This window comes from Rhinolophus sinicus, chromosome 14, assembly GCF_057876585.1.
Source record: "Rhinolophus sinicus isolate RSI-liver-muscle chromosome 14, RSI-T2T, whole genome shotgun sequence".
In the NCBI taxonomy this organism is placed as follows: Eukaryota; Metazoa; Chordata; class Mammalia; order Chiroptera; family Rhinolophidae; genus Rhinolophus; species Rhinolophus sinicus.
In genome coordinates, this window is record NC_142514.1 from 1,196,734 (window position 1) to 1,216,017 (window position 19,284).

At 64.1% G+C, this 19,284-nt stretch overlaps 1 protein-coding gene across 2 annotated transcripts in view; it reads left to right on the forward strand.

The window, feature by feature from the left end:
- The window catches only part of PLCH2 (phospholipase C eta 2), a 65,544-nt gene that overhangs the window by 25,851 nt on the left and 20,409 nt on the right, over positions 1-19,284 (forward strand). The window contains exons 3-5 of one of the 2 annotated variants that reach the window (XM_088790055.1): positions 14,428-14,574; positions 16,618-16,871; positions 17,023-17,151. In XM_088790055.1, coding sequence (XP_088646181.1) covers positions 14,428-14,574; positions 16,618-16,871; positions 17,023-17,151 — 530 coding nt within the window. Of the gene's footprint in view, positions 1-14,427; positions 14,575-16,617; positions 17,152-19,284 lie in introns of those variants that run through there. The other variant, XM_088790054.1, reaches the window with a different exon arrangement.

Sequence of the window (19,284 nt, forward strand, 5' to 3'; positions counted from 1 at the left end):
TACGCGTGGAAAGCAGGCTTCAGGGCCTGGCCCACGTTGGTGGGAAGGCGGCTCAGGGGCCCACGTTCTGCCCAGAGACCCTTGGCAGCCCCTGTCCTCTCGGGACCTCTGTCCAGTCTGTCGAGCAGCTGAGGCAGAGCTGGACGGAGGGGCTCTAGGGTCTGGGGTGCCCGGTGCAGTGCCTGGTGCAGCACCAGCACGAGGAGTCAGGACCCGGCTCCTGAGTCAGCTCTGGGTGGGGAGGCTCAACGCGATGAGCGGGGAGGGCTCGGAGGCCCTGCGGTGGTCGTGGTTAGTGGGAGTGGGTAACGAGTGTCTGCCCGCCATGTGGAGCTGCTGTGTGTGCAGTGTTCCCATTACATAGGCAAAGAAACTGAGGCACGGAGGACGACAAGTTTTGCCCACTTACAGGCCTGGCCAGGACCTCAGGGCTCTGGGCCTGAGGTCTAAGCTGGTCCCGTGTCTTAGGGCAGTCTCCTTCGGCCTCCTGGCAACGCCGGGAAAGCCAAGGACAGACCCAGCCGGAGCTCAGGGCCTGGTACAGCCTCAAGCTGGCTCTGCCCAGACGGCGTTTTAGACCTGGAGGTGGGGACCCTGTCCCAGGAGTGGGGGTGGTGGGGAGGACAGCTCTGGGCTCCATCCTCCTTGGGCACCCTCTACCCACCTTGGGTATCCAGACCTGGTTTCTGTTCCCAGGAGTGGGGTGTCTCTCCCTTGTAACCCCAGGCCATCTGCCTGCCTCAGGCAACCTGCCCAACACAGGAAATGCATCTGGTCAGTGCAGGGATGCAGGCACTTGGGGACCTCAGCAAGGCAGAGAGGTGGCCAGTGTGCCTGGCGGGAGGAGCAGGGTCTGGGAGGGCAGAATTGGCATGGCCCCCCAACCCCCAGGGTCTGGCTCAGGCAGGGGCCTAGCTAGCTTCTGTCACCTGACAACATCTGTTTATTCCAGCCCCCCCCTGAAAACAAGAAAAGAATTGAACTCCTGGGCCCGAAGTGCATCTCCGTCCACCGCCAGTCCCCCAGGCCAAATGCTTTCAAAGGCAGAATTTTGCTTAAACGCCCTGAAAGGAGATTTAGGAGATCAGAATCTTAAACAAATTAACATGTGCAGCAGGCAGCTTTTAATCACCGCCTCTAATCTCAGGATGCTGCGTTAGGAAATCATCTCACCGGCTTCGAGCAGTGGGCGGGGCTGGCGACACCCATGGATTATTCATCAGACCCTGAACTTGAGTTTCAGGGCTTCTCCTCAGGGGAAAGCTCAGGGCTCTGTCCACTCCAGGGGCCTAGGCTGGGCCTGGCCTGAGCCCCCGGGACCCTGTGATGCCCACACCCTCTCTCTCTGGGGTCTGTCTTTCCTTTCGCCTCCCATCTCCTCTCCTTTCCCTGTCTCTCCCTGCCTCAGTTTCTCCTCTCCTGACACTTTGGGGCTGCTGGCCTTTTCCCAGACGGGACTGTCCGAGGGGACTTACAGGGCCCATGGTGAGGGTGCGGGACCTTTGCTCCCCAGCCTCTGGCCACAGCTTTGCACTGAATGGAAGACCCCCGCAGCCTTTCTCTTCAGCTGTAGGACTCCTTGGGCTGCAGCCAGCAGGGAAGTCAGTCCGACTAGGTGCCCCTCCTTTCTGCCGCTCTGCCGGCTCGGTGGACATAGCCCTGGGGACCCTGGTTCTGCTGAGCAAATCTGTGACCAGTGTCCACATGAGAATCGCAGTGTCAGCTCACAAGGGCAGGTCCCCAGAGCCCAGACAAAGAGAGGATGGGTGTCCCTTTACGGGAGCTGGGCAGTGGGCCCTGGGGCATTCCCTGGGTGGGATCCCTGCGCAGGTGGAGACAGCTGACATGGCTTCCCTCCCCCTCCACACCTGGGAGCCTCACCTGGCAGGTGGTGTTCACACCTTGGGGTGAGACTCCTGCCTCCTGCCTGCCTGCTGGTCTCAAACTCACTCAAACTCAGACTCCCTTGTCCCCACATACCTCCCCAGGCCACCCTCTGGGCTGCAGGTCAGTTTCATCAGATGGGCTGTAGGCAGAAGTGGCAGCTTTCAAAACAGTGCCCGAGGGTGGAGATCTCTTTTCTTGATCTGGGAAATGTTATTTCCCTCAGATGTGGAAGCAGCAGGTCAAACCAGAACAAGCTCTCCCACCCCCAAGAGGCAGGCATGGCCGGGGACGGGATTGGTGGGGGCTGCTCAGCACACGCCCCCACCCCAACGCTGCTCCCTGCCTGGCCGCTCTTCTGGGGCTCTTCTGCACCCCAACAGCCCCCACCCCCTTGGACCCCAGGGACTTCGGCAGAGCTCTCATTAAGGGACACGTGGGGGGCAGGGAGGGAGCACAGGGAGCTTGGACCTGAAGGAGCTGGGCTCTTGGACCCTGTTGTGATGCCCCGTGTGCCGACCTCTGACTAGGGTGGCCAGTGGACTGTCACCATAGCCTGGAAGTGCTGGGGCTTCTTGGGAGCCCCTCCTGGGGTGGGGTTATTTGCCCTGGATCCAGCCCAAGGGGCCTGAGGGGAGACTGTCTATAATGATCAGAGGCACCCGTGGTATAGTGGGGGCTGCCCGATGGGGGATATTCAGTTGGGGGGGGCTGTGCAGCTGGTAGGAGGGCCTGGAGGGCAGGAGGGCAGGGGGCAGGGTTGTCACTGGAGTCCCAGCGGGAACAGCGAGCAGAATCCCGCCCCCCCACACCCCGTCTCAGCCTCTGAGCTCCACCCCCTCCCACCTCGCACAGCGGGCTGGGAAGGGTTAAGGCGGGCGGGGCTCCCGTGGGAGGGGCGGTCCCAGCGGCCTCGCGGGCAGTGCCTTTGATGTTGATCAGGCATGGGCACCGCTTGCTGGGCGCCCTGGCTGGGCTCGGGCACAGGGACGCGTGGGGCCAGCCTGTGGCCCGGGCCCCTCAGACAGCGCCGGTAGCGACAGGGGTGGTGCCTGCGGGCCATGGAAGAGGCCGGGGACCCTGGTGGGCTCAGCCAGGACCAAGGTAAGGCTGGAGAAAGGGGGCTGTGGCCACTCCTACAGGGAGCCCATGGCAATGCTGAGCTGCCCGTCAGCGACCCACGGACCCCACGCAGGCAGTACTTGACCCCCACCCCAGGAGTCTCTGGGAGGACCCCCTCCTCCCGGTCCCCTACATCGTCCCCCTGTGCTTGCTTCTTCATGAGAAGGGTGGACACAATCCTGAGGGGCGGCAGGAGGAGGTGTCCCTAAGCCTAGCCGACAGCCTCCTGACCTCCAGCCTGCCCCCCCGCAGATGCCAGCCTCGGTCAGGGGGATTAGGTCTGGGGTGTCCTGGCCTGTGGGACCCTGGGGGCTCTCCTGGTCAGACCCAGGGCAAGGGCGGGGTTGCGGCTGTGCCGGTCAGCACCATGGACAGGGCAGCCGCCTTTCCCTGAGGGGTTTGCTGAGCCCTCAAGGCCCTGGCCCAGCTCCCAAGCGGGAGATTTCGCGCTTGATCTGTCATGCTGTCCTGACCTGGGGGCCCGGGCACTGCCCTGAACAGACAGCACAGATTGGCAGGGGTGGCAGGAGCTCTCCGAGGCTGCCCAGGGCTGCCTGGCACCAAGGAGTTTGGGCACAAGAAGGGGCCGGGTGTGTGGTGTCAAGGCTGGTCCTGTGGGGGCCAGATGAGAGGGGGCTTCTCCAAGGCAGGGTCTCTGTCTGCCCTCAATGCAGCCCTTGCTCTGGGCCAGGGGTGGGGAGAGTCAGAGAGGGGAAGGGGGCCAGCATCACAGGAGTGATGGGTCAGCCAGCAGAACTTCCTGCTTGAGGGCTGGGGTCCAAGGAGAGGAGGAGTTTGCTTTCTGGCGACTTGTCTGGATCCTAGCTGTCCTGGACCCGGTTCCTTCTGCCCTCGGACTGACGCTGACACAGGGGAGGGGCTGGGAGCCTGGCGGAGCATGTGTAGGAGCAGGAGCCTCACTGCCGAGCAGGCTGAGGCGGTGTTCCCGGCACTGCTTCTGATGAACTGTGTGGCCTCCAGCAGGGCACCAACCCTCTCTGAGCCTCTTATGAAAGAGGGACAGTATGGGGCCAGCTTCACAGGGTGGCTGTGAGCATTCAAAGTGAGTGCACCTGGCCATGTGGCTGTCCCCTCCCGCTCCTCCCCTCCTGAGATGCCCTTTGTCAATGGAGGACAGTATGGCAGGTGACATGGGCTGGTGATGCAGACACTCGGGCTTGGCTGTGTGCTCTGGCCACCCCTGAGTACACCATCTCCCTGAGCACAGCCACCACCCGTGTTGGGGACTGGGCTCCCGTGGATGGGTGGCCCCTGGGCAGGGCCTGGCCCAGCACCTTCCTGTCTGGTTGGCTTGCAGAGAGCAATGTGGAGTCAACAGCCCCAGGCCGGCCCAGCCTACATCAGACCTCTGACCTCACAGGGACTGGCTGCTGCCATGTGGCCCCAGGGGCCCAGGGTCCAGGGAGACCTGGCACACGGAGCCAGTGAGGGAAGAGTCCTGGTTTTGGGAGGGGAGGGGGGTCGCAGCGGCAGGAGCAACTGTGCGCCCAGCCTTGGTCCTTCATGCACTGAACTGAGGGCACAGTGGGTGTGGAGGGGGGAGACATGTAGGATGTCCCTTAGCTGGGAGGAGCATGCAGGCGCCCCCCTCCCAGAGAGAGAACAGTCTCAGATGTGCAGCTGAGGACGGAGCAGATGGCTGGAGTTGTGGGTCCGGCCCTCCATCTGCACAGCTAATGAGCTGATGACGAAGGTCTGACTGTTTCTGGCACCTTTCTCCTGAAAAGCTGGAGGATGAGCGCCTGCCCGGAAGTGTTCCTCTCCTGGGACAGGGGTGTGGGTGAGGGGGAACTCACGGGCTGTGTCTGGTACCAGCCGCTCCAGTCACATTCACCAGGGCTGTTGGGGGGGGACTTGGAGGAGGGCTGAGTAATCGGAAGTGCCTGTTTCTTCATGGGACTTTGTTTCCAGCTCACCCTGCCTGTGGGCTCCCACTGGTTGAGCCAACTTCCTGTGTGGAAATGCCATGAGCGCAGGCCTCCCAGTGGGGCAGTGGACACCCCCCAGGACTGGAGGTTTTCTCTGGCCCTGGGGAGCTGGGGGGCAGGAAGTCGCCCACCTGGGTAGCCCCGTACAGGGCCTCCACCAACCAGGGGCTTCGTGCCCGGGACGACCCCAGGATGGGGCTTGCCGCACTGACAGTCCTCCTGGCCACGTGGAGCTCAGGGCCCGAGGACCCCTCAAGCTCTGTGTGCCGAGGGCGGGGCATGGGGGCTGGTGCTCGAGGAAGGCTTCCTCAGCAGGCACATGCTTAGGAACCTTGCTGGGGTCCGCGACTCAGAGACAGCGGGCCACACTGTCCTGGGGTTCCCCTCCAGTGGCCCAGGGTGGTCTCCCTCCACATGGCCTGCCCCCCCCGCCCCCCCCCCGTCAGCTGAGCTGCTATTTCGTCTGTAAATCCCCTCTGGCCTTCAGGCCCCTGTGGTGGGGCTGACTGCTGTCTGGGGTGCGGGCCACTCCTCCTGAGCTCTCTCCCAGTCAGCAGCAGGCATGTGGGGGAACAGCACGGAGGGGGTCGGTGAGACCCAGGGAGGGCCCACCTTGGGACAGGAGGCACGGACAGGCAGCTGGCCCAGCCCCCAGACAGGGGAGCAAGGACCCTAGGTGCAGGAACTTTAGGAAGTCAGACTTGGCGGCCTGCGTGTTTCCAGAATATCCTCTCTGTGCCGAGGTACTGGGCTCTCAGGACCGCTGCCTCCAAAGGGGCCGAGAACAGCCACAGGCTTAGCCTTCTTCTGTTTCCTGTCTCCCGCGTGGCTCTGAGCCCATTCTGCCTGCTCTGCCCGGCGGCCATCCAGCCATCCAGCCCTGCCAGCTGCTGCCCAGCCTCCCCTGCTGGCCAGGGTGGTGTACACTGGGGGCAGGGCCAGTTCTGCCAAAGGCACGAGGACCCCTCCCTGGGAGCTGCAGCCCCCTTCCCTCACCCTGTGGGAGTTTCCTCTTCTCCCAACAGGCAGGCTGAGCTCCATCTGTTGACTTTTCAGGAAAGTGCCCCCACCCCCAGCCGCTTCTGCCGGCTGCAAGCCTCTCTCCCTCTCTAGCCGCTCCCTGGGCGCTCCCTGGGGCCTGTCCCCTCATAGGCTGGGCACCTCCCTCCAGAGAGCTGTGGCCAAGGTGGGCGCATGTCAGCTCTCCCTCAAGCCTCATCCGGCCTGGCCTGTGCCTTGTAAATGCAGGGAAGTGAGCCCTGGAGCCCTGGCAGGAGCCCCCAGCTCGCGGGAGCCTGGGCACCTGTGAGGGCAGGAGGCTGCGGGTGTCTATTAATAGCATCCTCTCCCGCAGGACTGTCAAATGTGATTACCGCCACCAGGTAGCTGAGGTGGGGACAACGGGGCAAGGGGGCTGGGGAGAGCTCCCCTGGGAGGGGCTCTCACGGAGGCCAAGTTCAGGAAGGCCCTGACTCTGCTCGCAGGCAGAGGAGGCCAGCTGTTGGGACCCCGCTGTGCTGGAGCCCTGTGGTGCTCAGCAGGCTTGGTGACCACTTGGGAGCCCACTGCATCGGAAGGGGCTTCTCCAGGGGGAGGGCCCTGGGCACTGGATGCCCCCAGGCTCAGAGAATGTCCTGTCCACTCATGCCCACTGCTGCAGGGGCTGGGACAGCTGTGCCCAGATGGCTGTGCCCATGACTCCCTGCTGGGTGATGGGACAGAAAGGTCCCTCGGGCCCTCCCTTGGGAACGATCTTGGTAGGAGCTGGTTCCACCAGCTAGTAAGGGGCCAGGCTGCTGCCCTCATTGCCTAGAGCATGAGTGCCCAGGGGCCTCGGTGGGGAGGTGAAAGGTACAGGCCCTGGCCTGGGGCTGGTTGGGTGGCGTGGGGGACAGAGCGTGGCTGGTCACCAGAGCCTGTCCTCACCCTCTGGCACACGACGTCCCTGGCTCCCTGGGGTCTACTGCACAGGCCAGGAGCAGCCCACAGGGCAGACAAAGCCTGGCTGCCCGTCCCCGGGCTCCTCTGGTGTCCTGAAGCCCAGCTGGGCCAGGTGGGGCCAGGCCCCCTGCCTACAGAACTCGCATCTCTGCTGTGGTAAGCCCAGGTCTCCCGGCCGCGGAGAGGGCTCTGCGGGAGGAAAAGGCCACATCCCGGCCAGCAGAGCCTGGCGAGGGCCTCCCGCTCCCACTCCAGGCCCACAGCCCTCCCCCAGGCTTGTCTGGGGCCAGCCAAGGCCTTGCGGTCCCTGCCAAGCGACCCCCCAGGCTCCACTGCACTGGTGTGGACCCCGCAGACCAGCCCTGGCTCCTGTGCCCCCAGGTACTGGGCACAGCCACCCCGGGGCCCTGTGGGAGGGGTGTGAGCAGCCGACTCACACTCTCTGATAAAATAAAAATAGTTGGGGAGGAGGCACCCAGACGTTCCGAGCTGCTTCTCAGACGTTTAAATAATCTCGGCCATCTGTGTGTGGGCCTGTCCCTCCCTCCTGCGAGGCTCTGGACACGGACTGGCCGGTCTCTGTGCTGCTGGAGCAGGGCGGCCTCTTCTCCCTGTTCTCCAACCAAGGGGTCTGAGCACCTACTGTGTGCTGAGCTGGGCCCACAGCTGAGAGCTCGGGCTGCTGCCAGGGACCCCAGGGAGCGGGGGCAGGGCTGTGGCAGGGCCACAGGAGCCTCTGCCTCACGTGTCCCACTGTTGCTGAACGTAATAAGCAAAGTGGACACGGGAAGTGCCCGCTTAACGGGTCTTCAGAAAGGCAGAGAAGTTTGGAGGAAGAAGGGGCTGGAGGTGAATGAGCAGGGCCTGCTGGTGGGGGGAGGAGCCCAGGGAGGGAGGGGTGCCCCACGCCCCCCCCCCCCCCCCCCCCGGCATATTTGCTCAATGGAGGGATGAGTGAATCAGGGCCTGTGCACGTGGCTGCACCCACGGTGGGTGGGGGGCTGCAGCCTCTCCGGTCTGCCTGTGTGAGTGCGCGCTCTGCTTGGTCGGGAAGCCCGTGGGTGTACTTTGTGGGTTTTGTTGGAAGATTAGATTGATTTTCTAGCCTTCCCCGGGGGAGAGGCGGAGATGCTCATGCCGCTGGCCTCTTGTCGCCTGCTGTGTTAGGACAAGATCGATCTCCTCTATAAAAACAAAATTAAACCAGTGCTCCCAGCTAATGACAACAAGGGCTCTTCCTCCCAGGAGCAGCTGCCATCGTGTCCGGAGGCCGCTGCCTCTGTCCTCTGCAGGGTTTGGGGAAGGAAGGCGCGAGGAGCTGGGGGCACCTTCCGGCAGATGGGGGAACTGAGGCCGGCAGACAGGGGAGGACGGCCCCAGGGCTCCCCTCCCTTCCTAGAGACTGCTGAGGCCAGGCTGTCAGGTCAGCAGTTCAGCCACTGTGCAGGGGCCAAGCTGGCTGGGAGGGTCATGGGTACCCCCCTTCTGGGTGTCAGTGTGGGGTCTCTGAGGCCCTCCCTATGCCCTCTCCCCACCTCGCTTGGTGGGTGGCCCCACATGTCCACTTGTCTGTGATGGGCACACGTGTGTGCCAGGCTCATCCAGGTCTGCAGCTGGAGCTTTTTGTTGGTGCTGCCTGGCAGTGGCCAAGCCCTAGAGAGCTGGACAGCCATAGTAGCTCCAGCGATGGCCACACCATGCCAGGCTGGCTCCGTGTCACCTCCCAGAGCCGACTTGGTAGCCTTGGCACTAGGAGTCCAGCCTATGCTCGCCTACCCTCGAGTGCTTGCTGAGGGCTGGTCCCTGCGAGTGAAGGAACCGAGCTGGACAGGACTGGAGAGGGCCCCCCCCAGGGATACCTTTGGAGGTCACACAGTGCGCAGATAGTGTGTGGGGGCCTGTCGGGCAGGCGAGAGGCAGCCCTGGTGAGCCGTGAAGGAATAACTCGGGTCACGGGACGAGGACCAGAAGCAGGGAGTTCGGGGAGGGCTGGGAGCCGCTGCTGTGTGTGGGTGAGAGTGGGGAGGAAGGGGCCAGGGCAGCTGGTGGGGCTGGGGCACCCCTCTCCCCCACGGGCCCTCCTGCCCCTTCCTGACCAGGCCTGCCGGCACCACCTGTCCTGGCCTGGGGGTGCGGTGGTCCCGGTGCCAGCTAGCCTCTCATGTATCCTATTGTTCAGGTGGGGTCAGGTGAGATGGCCTGGAGGCCCGGTGTGGCTGCTCTGCTCCCATCGGAGCCTGCAGGGCCCCTGTGCTGCAGCCGGCCTGGCAGCCGTGTCAGGCGTCTGAGCTGGAGGCTGGGCAGCCGCAGGCGGTGCCTTACCCAGCGTGTGGACCTTGACTGGGTCTTGGGGCCTCTGAGAGCTGAGCATTGCTGCCTCGTCCACCCCGCCCTGCACTCAGGTCGGCTGGTGCAGGCTGGTGAGGGTTGGCCCCGGGCAGTGGGGCAAACTGCCAGGTGGGGTGTGGTGAGCCTGGCCCTGGAGTGAAAAGTGCCCGAGGGGCCCTTCTGTGACCCCAATTTGGGCGGAGTGGGGGCTGGGCCCTTCTCCCTCCTGGTGTTGGCTGGGGTCTGCTCTCAGGCAGCACGTGGGTGAGGTGGGGGGTTCTTCTCAGGTGCTGGGCCCTGGGCCCTGAGTGTGACTCTGAGAGAGTAGAGGGTGGGACTGGCTCAGGTGACTGCATGTGGATGTGGGGTCCTGGCTGGCATTGCCTACCTGGGCCAATAGGGAGCTGGTGGAGGCTGGGATGTGGGGTGCCCCCATCCCTGGCTCTAATAGGCACTCTGCCCTGTCCCCTTCTTGAGACCTAGGGCTGTCAGCAGCTGTGCAGAAGTGGGGTGGGAGCTGGAAAGGGTGGGAAGGGAGGGGACCCTTGCCTCCTGCTTTGGGGCCTGAGCCATGTGGGCTTGGGGTTTGGGGCCTGTTGTGGGTTCCAGCCCAGCTTGGCAGTCACCTGGGACGTGGCCTTTGCCCTCATCTAACACTGTGAGGGTGACAGACATAGCACCCCCAGGGCCGGGCGCGCCCCCTCCCGCCACGTCCTATGCCCCTGGGGCACCCCAGCTTTGCACAGCACCTACAATCCTGAGTCGTCCACCTGTCTCAGGGAGCGTCAGAGGTGGGGTGGGGGTCACCTGGGTCCTGCTAGCCGCAGAGCCCTGCGTCAGGCCGGATTAGCTGGCCCTTCATCTGCCTGGTCCATGGAGGATTACGGTCTGGGGCAGTGGAGGGGACTCAGGAAGTGCAGGTCTGTGCCCCTCCCTGAACCCTGCCCAGGCATGGGGGGCATCTAGGCTCCTGGCTGTTGATCAGCTAATGGCTGAGGGCCCAAAGAGGGCAGGGAGTGGCTGGCTTAGGAGCTTTGGGGCAGGGGGAGGGGTGGGGAGGTGGGGGGGTGGGAGGTGAGAGCACTCCCAGACTGGGGCCAGGTGCAGGGAAGGAAGGCACAGACCTGGCTTCGAGGAGTCATGGGCTTTTGGGTGGGAGTGAGTCATCCAGTGTCATGGTGGGACGGCTGCTGGGATGGGTCAATGACCACAGGATCGCAGGAGGGGAGGGCTGGGAGCGTCAACTGGCCCAGGGCGCTAAGAGCACGGGCCATTGGGCCTCGTCTAGGCCGGCCCTCGGACCGTGGGGTTTCTGCTTCCCTTCCCCCAGCTCCCCAGTGCAGGTGGAGATGCTGTCAGAGGCTCTGGCAGCCCATCTTCCTGAGGACACCCAGGCCTCACTCCCAGAGGCTAATGGCTCCTAATCCAATCTCACGATCCCACGAGGAAAGGCCTCCTGCGAGGGGCCAGTCACAGCCCCTTTGGCAAAGGCTGTTCATTCGGCTCTGCACTGGCCCTGAGTCGATTACGTCAGGTCCAGCCGGGTGGGGCCCGGTTCCGTGGTCATCCCAGCACGCCCTTCACGCTCTCCTCAAGCATCCGCCTCCCGTCCTCTCCGACCTTGGACCCCAGCGGCTGTACCAGGCTGCCCAGCCTTGGGGACCTCTGTGGCCTGGGCCCAGCTCCTCCCCTCTGTGCCAGGGTGGGAAGGGTGCCTGCCTTGTCTGCACGGCCCAGGAGTTCTGGGGTTTTTTTGTTGTTTTTTTTTTAAAGATTTTATTGGGGAAGGGGAACAGGACTTTATTGGGGAACAGTGTGTACTTCCAGGATTTTTTTCCAAGTCAAGTTGTTGTCCTTTCAGTCTTAGTTGTGGAGGGTGCCGTTCAGCTTCAAGTTGTTGTCCTTTCAGTCTTAGTTGTGGAGGGTGCAGCTCAGCTCCAGGTCCAGTTGCCGTTGTTAGTTGCAGGGGGCGCAGCCCACCACCCCTTGTGGGAGTCGAACCGGCAACCTTGTGGTTGAGAGGATGCGCTCCAACCAACTGAGCCAGCTGGGAGCTCAGTGGCAGCTCAGCTCAAGGTGCCGTGTTCAATCTTTAGTTGCAGGGGGCGCTGCCCACCATCCCTTGCGGGACTCAAGGAGTTGAACTGGCAACCTTGTGGTTGAGAGCCCACTGGCCCACGTGGGAATCGAACCGGCAGCCTTCAGAGTTAGGAGCATGGAGCTCCAGCCGCCTGAGCCACCAGGCTGGCCTCGAGCTCTGGGGTTTATGGCAAGGAGGATGGGGCTCCTGAGGACAGCCCATGAGTGGACTGCCTACCTCCAAGCCCAGCACTGCCATAGGTTTACGGGACATGGGGACCTGTGCTGCACCTGTGGAACCTGGGCAAGGGGCACGGGCTGGGCTGGGGCTGTGTGGTCCCAGAGGCAGAAGGAGCAGCCAGTCCCCACTGAAGCCGGTTACTGTGACCGTGGGTTGTGTTCTGCCCCTTGGGCCTCAGGCCATCTGTTTGCCCCACTAGCCTGCCATGGTGGCCTATGGTGCCCAGTGGCCCCTGGACCACAAGAGGTGGGTATGCCCTCCTCTCAGTCTCTCCTGCTTGCCAGCCACCCCTCTGTACTACCCTTGTCTGGGCCTTAACTGGTGTGGCCTTGTGTCCAGTTAGCCCCTCCCTGGGCCCAGCCCTCGTCCCCAGGCCAGGTGGGTCATGGAGAGGGCAGTGGGCTCAGGCCAACCCAGCCGGCCAGGGCAGGATCAGTGAGGTAGGTGCCCTGGGCAAGGGGCTGCCTCCACCCAGAAAGGTCAAGCTGGGGGACTGGTCCTCGGGGGCTGCGGCTGCACAGCCAGGGGCCTGGAGCTGGGTGAGGGGGGCAGGCGTGCTAGACCCAGGCTCAGGGGACTTGTACCCTCCAAGCAGTGCTGGGAGATACAAAGGGGCCCAGTGCCCGGGTCATCCCTGGGTCAGACAGGCCTGGGCAGGAAGCCCTGCCTCACTTGGCTCCAGTCTTTAGCCCACAGAGGGCTGAGCGCTGGGAGACAAGAACCTGGTCCTATCCCAGCTCTGGGCCCCTTGGGTCTCCCTGTGGGTGGAGAGCGGGGGTGAGAGCCCGGGCTTCTCCTGGGACTCAGGCTGGAAGGGAGAGTGGGCAGTAGCCTTGGGCGTTTGGCATGGGGAGGACAGTGGGAAGACCACCCCCCGCAGAGCGTGAGAGTGTGTCCTAGAAGGTGGTCCCATGAGGACCACCACCCCAGGCCCTACAGCTGTGCTCTTTGGGTCCCCAAGGGGCCCCTATCTGTCCTGCCTGTTACTCAGCGAGACCTGGGGGCTCAAGGCCTGGGGCCTCAAATGACATTGCTGCCTGTGGGTCCCCTCCTGGTCCCCAGCTGGGAGATCCCTTGGCCTAAATCCTCTGACCAGCTGGAGTGGATCCTGGCTTGGATTAGCACAGGGGATTGGGCAAAGGATGAGTGGGGCGGGCACACACGCTCAGCTCCCCCACCCACAGGCCCTGCCACGCTGCTGCTTTGGGAATCTGTCTGTGGCCCTGGTGGGTGGGTGGGCTGGCCTGGGGGCCCTCTGGGACAGCAGGTGACAGTCGGGCCAATGCCAGAGGGGTCTGGGAGCAGCCTTGTGGGGGGTTCGGGGGGCTCTGAGGAGGAGGAGGAAAAGAGAGAGAAGGGGGCCGCATGTAGCCCCCGTGCTGCCCACCACTGACCTGCCTGACCAGCTGAGGTGGGCTGGGGACGGCCGGCCCTCTCTGGCCTCCCTGAGCCCACACTTGGTCATCATCCGGGGATGTCTGTCCCCTGGCCATCTACCTCCAGCAGGGCCAAGGGAACGGTGGCCTGCCTGGCAGAGGCCCTCCTTTGGGTCGGAAGCAGTGTGGCCGTGTCCCCATGGTGGCAGCTTGGCCCACTAGGTAAGGGGCAGCGACTGCCTGTTCCTCCCTGGCCGGAGCCCCACCCAGCCCCAGGGCCACCGGGGCCTGGAGAGCGTGAAAGGCCTGATGGTGCCACCCCTCCCCGGCAAACCTGGAACCTCCTGGCCCCTCAGGTCTCTCTCTGGGGCTCATGCAGCTCCAGCAGCATCCCCTTCTACTGACCTCCCTTCGGGTCCTGGAGGCTGAACCATAGGTGGGCAGCAGGAAGGTGGGGCTGAGGGCACGGCCCTGGTGGATGTACTGGCTGGGTGCTCAGGCAGCTCTGAAACTTTGGTTCTGGCGCTGGGGGGGTGGGGGCGGTCCCTGGCACTTTGGGGCAGTGGTCCCTTTAACCCAGAGTGCTGGTGCCCGACATGAGGGCAGTCAGAGTGCCCCCCACTGCCTACAGCTTCCCCAGCCCCAGGGAGCCGCTGTCTTGGCTGGCACCCCCTCCCCTGGGACCTGGGAGGCATGCAAGCTGCAGACAGGAGGTCAAGTGAACAGAGAACTTGAGGGGGAGGGGCAGGTGGGCGCCAAGTCGGGGGAGGGGTTTGGGTTGGAGCAAGGATCCCAGATACGCACCCAGGGCAGCGCCTTGGCCTCACGGAGCGCCCCCCACCCCCACCCCACTGGGGCCTCCAGGTGTGCAGTGCCATCCTGTTGCACACAGGAGGAGGCAGCTTTTCTGACGTGCCAGGCAGGGGGTGTGGGCACTTGGGGGAAGCCTATGGCAGGGCCAGCGAGCCAGCCTGGGCATCATGAGGGGATGGCTGCCCACCCGATGCCCGCCCAGGACCCGCTTTGTTCCTGGCATGGGGTCTCCTGAGAGCGGACTCAGCCACATGACCCTGTGTTCCCTTGTGTGTGTCATAGCTTTTGTGGCAGGTCATGGTGGTTGCTGGGGCTGGTCCAGATGGTAGACAATGGGATGGGCAGGTGGCCAGTCCTGTCAGGGGCCTCACTTGGCCCTCAGGCCCCAAGGCCATCGGGGAGGGTGGCAGAGGGCAGCTGGGCAGAACCGCTCTGCTTCTTGTCGTGGGCTCTGGCCCTTGAATAGGGTCCCAGATTGGGTGTGTGACTGGGCCAGCCCCGGGGGGTTGCAGGCAGCCCTGGGGGTCTGAGCTCAGCCCCTCGTGGGCAGTTGGTGGGCGGACAGGTGGTCCCCACACCCCCCTTGAGCACATGGAAGTGGGGGGCCAGGTGCGGTGAGTGGTGGGGCTGCCACAGCGCTCACCGGCACCCCTCTGTCTGTCCCTGCCGGCTGGCCGTCCATCTGCGCATCCAGTGGAGAGATGCATGAGCGCCATGCAGGCAGGGACGCAGATGGTGAAGCTCCGAGGCGGCTCCAAGGGCCTGATGCGCTTCTACTTCCTGGATGAGCACCGCTCCTGCATCCGCTGGCGGCCCTCACGCAAGAACGAGAAGGCCAAGAGTGAGTGGACCACCCCGGCGGGGCAGGGACACCTCGAGAGCAGCCCTGGTGTCTCAGGGGGCTCCCGGCCTTGTGCACGGGTTCAGCTGGCCTTGGAGTTCCACGGTGACCTCTGGGTGGAGAGGGGTCAAGGTCTCTTGGCCTTTGGGGCCCAGGCCCTGCTGCCCGCCTGGCAGAGCCCGCTGGGCCTCAGAGGAGACCGAGCAGCCCCAGCACACAGCCACATGCCACGTGCTGGCCTGAGAGGCAGAAGGACCTTCAGTCTAGTTGGGGAAATAAGACCTCCCATAAGCATCGAGAGACCCGGCTGGGCACACTGAGGGCAGCATTTCTCCTGGCCCAGGCAGCTTGGGTGAGAAGCTGGCACAGGGGTGTGGAGGCTGCAAGGCTGCCGGGAGTGAGGAGGGGTCCTGAGCAGGGAGGCTTTGTGCAGAGGGCGGAAGGTAATGTTGATCTCTGAGGGCGCATGGCAGGGACAGGGCTGGGGGTCCCGGGTCAGGAAGAGACACATAAGAGTCCTCATGGGCTGGAAGGCGGGTGTGTACAGCCCTTCTTCTGGCTTTGCCAATGGGAAAGACCCAAGTTGCCAGGGTAGGGCTCAGGCCAAGGGCACTGCTGGCCCTGGCCGGGGGCCCAGGAGAGAGCCATGCTGTGCAGCCCTCTGGGAGGGCATCCTGGAGGAGGGGCTGGGGCTGCCCGCTGGGCCCAGGGAGGTGGGGCCACGGTGAGCTGCACAGATAGGAGGAGGCCCTGTGCCCAGTCCAGGGTGCCCACTCTGGGCCAGGCACTGTTCCTGGCACTGGGCATCCTGGGAACTTGGCTGAGAAGCTGGCCTTCGAGTGTGGAGTGGATGCCACCACCTGATGGTAGGACAGCCTCACGAAAACACAAGATGGCAAACAGAGGGGCGTGGTGGTGGGGGCTCAGGGAGGCCCCTCTGGGGAAGGGGTGATGGGGCAGAGACCTGATGGCTAGAATGGGGGGGAGGGGAGACCAAGTTGGTGTTTAGAGCAGACTATGACTTTGGAGGGGACCCCAGGAGGGAGGGACGGGGACAGCTGTTCTCTGACTGTCAGCCCCCCTTCTCTGGAGACCCAGAAGCACCCTGTGCACTGCACACAGGTGGAGAGCTGGGGAAGGCAGGCAGGGCAGGCTCCCTGGGCAGGTGGGCTCTGCGAGCCTCAAGGGGCAGAGGGTAGAGGAGTGAGGACGCCCCTGACTACATGATGGGGAAGCCCCCGTTATTGCTCTGGACACGACAGCACCCAGAGGACCCACAGTCTGCAAGGGAGCAGGGGGAGATGGGCGCCAGTGGCGAGGGCATGGGGGCCGGCTGTGCAGATCCCAGGTGCCTGATTCCTAGAGCGGGTGCTGGCTACCTGTGCCTGTATGTCTGTGAGGGGCCCTGCCACGTGCATGGGAATGGACCCTAAACACGCCCCTCTGAGCTGATGTCATGGTCATTCAGCTTCTGAACGGTGGCTCCTTGAGGCCCAGGCGCTGTGGCTGGTCATGGAACCTGAGCTGGCGCCTGCCCAGCAGGACCCCGCAGCACCCCTGCCCCCCCCACTGGTACCAGAGCTTATTATGGAGGTGGCCACAGGATCGCAGCCGTGCCTGCCAGCAATTGCCCTCTCAGAATGGGGAGATGACCTGGCTGGAGCATGACGGATGGAATGAGCTTGTCCAGGTCGCCTCCCTCTGCAATGTCAGCTAGAGGCAGAGGCCAGACACCCGGGTGGCTGAGTGGGGGGAGGCGGCCCCCTCCCTCTTTGGGGAGAGTGCTTTTTTCACACGCAAAGGTAGGGGGAATGGACATCAGGGTCAGAGCAGAGTGGCAGCGCGTTCACCAACCCCAGCACGTTTGCATTTTTTCCTTCTGTTACCCCGAGGGTCCCCAACCTCAGATGGGAAGGGAATCCCAGATGGGCACCAGCCTCACCCACCGCTCAGGGGCTTAGCTGTTGCTGTGGGTGCTCTGGGCTGTGGTGGGGGGCGCCTGGCCTGGGGAGGGCTGTGACTGGTGCCCCCCACCCCCCGCAGTCTCCATCGACTCCATCCAGGAGGTGAGTGAGGGCCGGCAGTCCGAGATCTTCCAGCGCTACCCCGACAGCAGCTTCGACCCCAACTGCTGCTTCAGCATCTACCACGGCAGCCAACGCCAGTCCCTGGACCTGGTCTCGCCCAGTGGCGATGAGGCGCGCACTTGGGTCACGGGCCTTCGCTACCTCATGGCTGGCATCAGCGACGAGGACAGCCTGGCCCGCCGCCAGCGTACCAGGGACCAATATCCTTGGGCACAGGGGAGCCCCAGGGACCTGGGAGGGAGGGGCTCTGCCCCTGGCTGGGCCACACATTGGGCACGGGGAGAGGGAAGGGGCGCTTGGGCTGGGTGGCGTGGGCTTGCTGGCCCTGCTGGACCCGTGGTGGCCCCTAACTCGGCCCAAGTGGCTGAAGCAGACGTTTGACGAGGCTGACAAGAATGGGGACGGCAGCCTGAGTGTCAGCGAGGTCCTGCAGCTGCTGCACAAGCTGAACGTCAACTTGCCCCGGCAGAGGGTAAAGCAGATGTTCAAGGTGAGGCGGGTGGGGGCCTGCGGGGCTCAGGCCTGAGGAGACAGCACCCTGAGGCAGGGCTCCGTGGGCCAGGGGTGTGTCCCGGAGAGGCCAGCCCTGCCTGCGCTGCAGGGGGTCCCGGGCAATGCCATTTGAGCTGCAGCACATGGCAGCGGTCGCAGCCTGGCCAGCCGCCCTGGTCTGGGAGGGGCGATGAGTCGGATGCCGCAGTTGCTGCCTCTTTGCAGCTGTGCTGGGCACCGTGCAGCAGCTCCTGGGCTCCCAGGCTGGTGGGCTGGGCACTTGGGGTGGACGTTATGTCAGTGAGGAAAACCACCCAAAGGAGGTTGCACCCCCGTCCCACCCCCCGTAACTCCCCTGCCTTAATGGGCACACCCGCGCTGGTGTGGCCCCGGGTGCCCCCCTGGCCCTCTCATGGGCAGCAGCTCTGGCCACCCGCCCTGCGCAGCCTATCGGTCTGGTCTCCAACCATCCTGGTGGTAGAAGTTATTAAAATACATCCTTCAGCTGAGCGGAGGCTTTATTGTCTGTAATTAGTTTCTCTCTTCCCGGAACCCCTGCTGGGGCAGGAGCAGGAGCAGGAACGCTGCATCAGCAGTTTCTAGTTCAGGCAGGGACAGGGAAGTGGGGACGAGCAGGGGCAGCCCCGGCCTTTACGACTCATTATCCTGCTGCAGCCTGGAAAGAGGGTTCCAAGAGCCTGAAGCAGGTCCTGCGCCTGGAAACGCACATGCACACGCAGGCATACCGTGTCAGCAGGTGCAGCATGCACCCACACATACACAGCCTGACAGTCTGCAAGGCGGGGCCCTTGGTGGTTCTGCCGGGGTTCTCATGATACACACGTGGTTGCGCTTGGCTGGAGTGAGGAGAGCTGATGGGCTCAGAGTGCGTGGATCTCTGTGTGATGGGGAAAGGTCGCTGGTGAGGACTGGGGTCTCACGGGGCCCCTTCTGAAGACCCCGGAGGGAACAGGGCCTGCCTGGGCAGTCAGGAGCTGGTGGATGGCTCAGGCCTTCAGATCAGCCCCCCTACCTGTTCCCTGCTTGCCCTGCCTCCAGGGGCAGCTCTGGTCTCAGCAGGCCCTTCCAGAGTGGTGCGGCTGTGTCAAGGGCCACGGGCCAGGCTGGCTTACGATGAGGGGTCCAGGTGGGCATCTGAAGTGGGAGTAGAGGAAGGGCCCCTCGTGGAATGGGCCCCAAGTGCACACAGGCTCCTGGGCCTGAGGGTCCAGCACCAAGTCCTGGCTTAAAGATGCCCCATGTCGGGGGCTCTAGGAAGCCCACCCCCGCCAGCCCCTCCTGTAAGGGCGCTGGGCCTCTTAGGCCCCCTCTGCCACATGAGGGGCTCCCCTTGGCTGCCCAGGCCTGGTTGTGCCAGGCTTCCAGCAGACGACCCCATGGAAGCCCTGAGCAGTGGGGTGGGACCCTGCAACCTGGTCCGGCAGACAGGGTGGGCTCTGGACTCATTCCGGGGAGAAGTGAGTGGGGGGGCTGCTGGCCTGGAGCCACGGAGGTGGCCTGGTTCCCAAGCGCCCGGAACTCCCTGCCCACTGGTGTGGCTGCAGGCGCTCAGAGCCCAGGGAGGGAGGCTGACCTCGGCCAGGCAGAGTTGCTGACAGCATCAACCTGGTTGTGCAGACACGTCAGCATCGTCTCTGCCGCCTGGAATGGCCTGACCAGAGAGGCCTGTGTGGTGGGTTAATGTGGCCTGAACGTAGTGTCATTAGGTCTAAGACCACAGTGGGCCATGGGCGAGGCCCAGTGTGGCCCTCGGGACTCACTGCCTACTGAGCAACCTGGGCTGCTGCCAGAGGTGTTTGTGGGACTGGGGGCTCGGCTCCGTCCTGTCAGGTCTCCTCATTTTCAGTCACTGCCGGGGGCAGCTGTTGGGCAGCAAGTAGGTAGCCGCCCTGCGGTGCTGCCCGCACAGGCCCCTGGAGCCCAGGTTGCCCTGTGGGCCTGATGAACAGGCACCTCTGCCCAGCTCCAGCCACAACCCCTGGGAGGGCTACCAGCCTGGCTCTGTCACAAAGGGGCCCTTCAACCTGCGCTGTGTCCTCTGGCATGTCTGTCCTGCCAGCTCTTGGACGCAGGGCTGCCCTCAAACCCAGACACTCCAGGCCTTTGACTG